The sequence below is a fragment of the Microtus ochrogaster genome, chromosome 19, assembly GCF_000317375.1.
Source record: "Microtus ochrogaster isolate Prairie Vole_2 chromosome 19, MicOch1.0, whole genome shotgun sequence".
Lineage (NCBI taxonomy): Eukaryota > Metazoa > Chordata > Mammalia > Rodentia > Cricetidae > Microtus > Microtus ochrogaster.
This window is the reverse complement of record NC_022021.1, coordinates 17,541,639-17,544,668: the sequence shown is the minus strand read 5'-3', so window position 1 is coordinate 17,544,668 and position 3,030 is coordinate 17,541,639. Positions and strand designations below refer to the sequence as shown.

The 3,030-nt window shown below is 47.6% G+C and overlaps 1 protein-coding gene across 1 annotated transcript in view; it reads left to right on the top strand.

Annotated features, from left to right (window-relative positions):
• The first annotated feature begins 843 nt into the window (after positions 1 to 843).
• Cetn3 (centrin 3) overlaps positions 844 to 3,030 on the top strand; it is a 14,702-nt gene continuing 12,515 nt past the window's right edge. The window contains exons 1-2 of the mRNA XM_005356534.1: positions 844 to 973; positions 2,156 to 2,291. Of these exons, the coding sequence (XP_005356591.1) occupies positions 957 to 973; positions 2,156 to 2,291 (153 nt within the window). The 5' untranslated portion in view covers positions 844 to 956. The remainder of the gene's footprint in view (positions 974 to 2,155; positions 2,292 to 3,030) is intronic.

Genomic DNA, 3,030 nt, shown 5'->3' with positions numbered 1-3,030 from the left:
TCCTTGTTAACAAATTCAGAAAAAAAACTCACAAAAGGTATAAATTTTATAAGGTTGAGAGACATAAAAGGATAGTTTTGGGTTGGTGATACAAGTGAGGATATGAAGTAAATTAGGTATAATGCTTTGACTCACTAAGATAGGATAATGGAATGTTTTCTCCGAATTTGTCAAATGGTAATGGACTAGTCAGTGTAATTATTGCCTGTATATAATTACATATATTGTACTTACTTTATATATAGTTTTTCTATGTTAGTTAAAACTTTCTTTTTAGTAAAAAAAAGGAGGGAATGTTGTGTGATATTTTGTGCTCTGACACATACAACTTGCCTGGAGGTCAGAGGAGAGCAACTCACTTGTTAACCGTGGAAGCTGAGAGGTTGTGGCTCATGTCTTTAATCTCAGCACTTGGGAGGCAGAGGCAGTGATTTCCGTGAGTTTGAGGCCAGCCTGGTCTACAGAGTGAGTTCCTAGAACCACTTGCAAAAGTTTTAAGGGGGAAACGCTAAGCAGCTTGGTAGTTTCTGAAATAAGAACGGGGAACAAAGTCTTCAGGTTTACGGTTTAACTTTCTGAGATGCACGGGCCACCGCCGACCTGGATCCCCACGCGTGCTCGGCTCTAGCACAAGGTGACACGCGTGGGGCCTGGCCTTGACCGCGGAAACCAGAGTGGCGACTGACGTCGGCAAGGGGCTCCAACAGTACCCGGCCAATCCAAGGGGCCAGAGAGGTGGCCGGCCGAAAGGGGTACTTGATTGATACTTGAAATGACCAATGAAAACAGAGGACAGAGAGGCTTCCGCCCTAATGGGCCGACTATTGGCAATTCCCAGCCAATCGCGGCCAGAAGCTTCTGTTTGGTGGGTGGTCCGCGCGGCCGTGGAGGTTGGCGGCTGTTGAGCGGGTCTCCTGGAAAAGGCCCTGGGCGGAACATCTCGGTCGGAAGAGAAAATGAGTTTAGCTCTGAGGTCGGTACCGAGGAGGCCGTGCCTGCACTCCGCGCACGGCCACGGGGCGTGGAAGGGAGGCCGGGCCGAGCGGCACCGGAGCGCCGAGCACCCCGCGGTCCCCGCCTCCCGGCCGCCGCCGCCCTGTCCGTGGGGCCCTTTGCACAGCCGCGCCGGGAGCGAAGTCTCGCGAGGTTTCCGTCCTTCGTGAGCGGGCCCGGGCCTGGCTGCCGCCTTCCAGGGGCAGTCGAGGCCCGGCCCGGTTCCTCCCGGTCCGAGCGCTGCGCTCGCCCACCCTGGTGGGTCTGTTGTCCTCGCTCCCTCCGGTCACGTCCGGACACCACCTTCCCCATTGACTCCTCACCCTGTCCATCTACACTCGCGGGCTGGGCGCTGCGGCGCAGGGCGACTGTGGTGGCCCTGGCGGGGTGTGGCGGGTACCCAGGGCCACCGCCTTCATCCCCGCGGTCCCTTAGATGTTAGCCGCTCGCACATACACTCAGCTAGGTTTCTGGCTTTACAGCTTCCATCTTTTAAAAACGTGCGGATACACGTGTAGTGCCCTCATTTAAACATTTGGCCTGCTTTTGCATTGGCAGCCTTTAAGGCAGACGCTTTCTGCTCGAAATACCCTTTTTAGATTATCTTTTACGCTTCTGTAGAGTTTTTAAATGAAGACGTTTAACCTATCGTTTTATCTGTTAAGTGAGAGTTACAACTGTTTTAAACATCACATAGACTAAGGCACGAACATTAGCTGCTTTTCGTATGCCCGTCTAGTATTTGTATGTTTATGTGCTTTTATCTTTTGGCTGGTTAATATCAACGGAATAAAAACACAAAGCACTGTTAGGAACGTATAATCTAAAAGCATTTTGAACTTACATCACTAAAGTGCCTTACCTAGTAATTGTGAGAACTGAATTAGAAGCTGTCCAAGGTAAACCAAATACAGCACAGCTGTCATTTATGAAGTTTACTTTCCTATGGGCTGTTCTGTTTTCATGGTCTTGGTAGGTGACATGAATAATAAGTATAGTGTTTTGGATGCTGGTTTATACATGTACACTTCAGGAGCTGATTTAGGGACAGTTTCTTTATTCTCCAGACTATTCTACTCTATTTTGTTGAAATTTAGAAAACCATTTTTTGTCCTAAGTGAGGTGAGATGAAGTGAACTAAACACATTTTTCTGTGTCATAGAAGTGATCTTGTAGTAGACAAAACAAAGAGGAAAAAGCGAAGAGAGCTCTCTGAAGAACAGAAGCAAGAAATTAAAGATGCCTTTGAGCTCTTTGATACCGACAAAGACCACGCGATAGATTATCACGAATTAAAGGTAACAGTGTACTTGATAACACATGTCTTTTGTTTAAACGAATTTCTTTGCTGGCTGTTGCTTTAAAGTCTATTTTAAAAGCTTGTTTTAGAGCTGTGAGGCTGTTTTCAGCACCCACCTACAGGTGCTGCACTAAAACTGAATAAGAACCCTAATGTGGCTTTTAGAAGCTTGTATTTAAGTGTGAAGGTACATCCTGGTGGAAAGGATGGCTTTTCATTCACCCAGGTGCGGTGTGGGAAAAGAAGGAACAGTTCTTAGCATACTCTTCCCGTTTTTTGTTTCCTTTGGAGGACGATAGCGCTCAGATTTAAAACCATGTAGGTGTCCTGTGCAGGCATGCACACCACATTGTGCCGTGTGTGGAGGGCAGACCCGTGCTTTGTGTATCTTTCATCACTGTTCATCTTCTTGCCTGGAGACAGGGAACCTCACTGAACTGGAAGCTCATCACTTCGCCTAGGTTGACTAGAGTGAACTCTGGGGACCGGACCTGTATCCACTCCTCATTGCACTTGCAGCCCTGTCTGTCCTTTATGTGGGTGGTGGGGATTCCATCTCTGCCTCTCATGGTTGCAGGGCCAAGCCCTCTTAACCATTGAGCTATCTCTTTGGCGCAGCATAGACAATTTTGAGATTAAGAGAATATCGCCTCTGATCTCTAAAATATATAAGAATGCAAGAAACTAGACAAAAAAATACCAAGTAATTCAATTAAAAAGTGGGGTGGAGCCGGGCG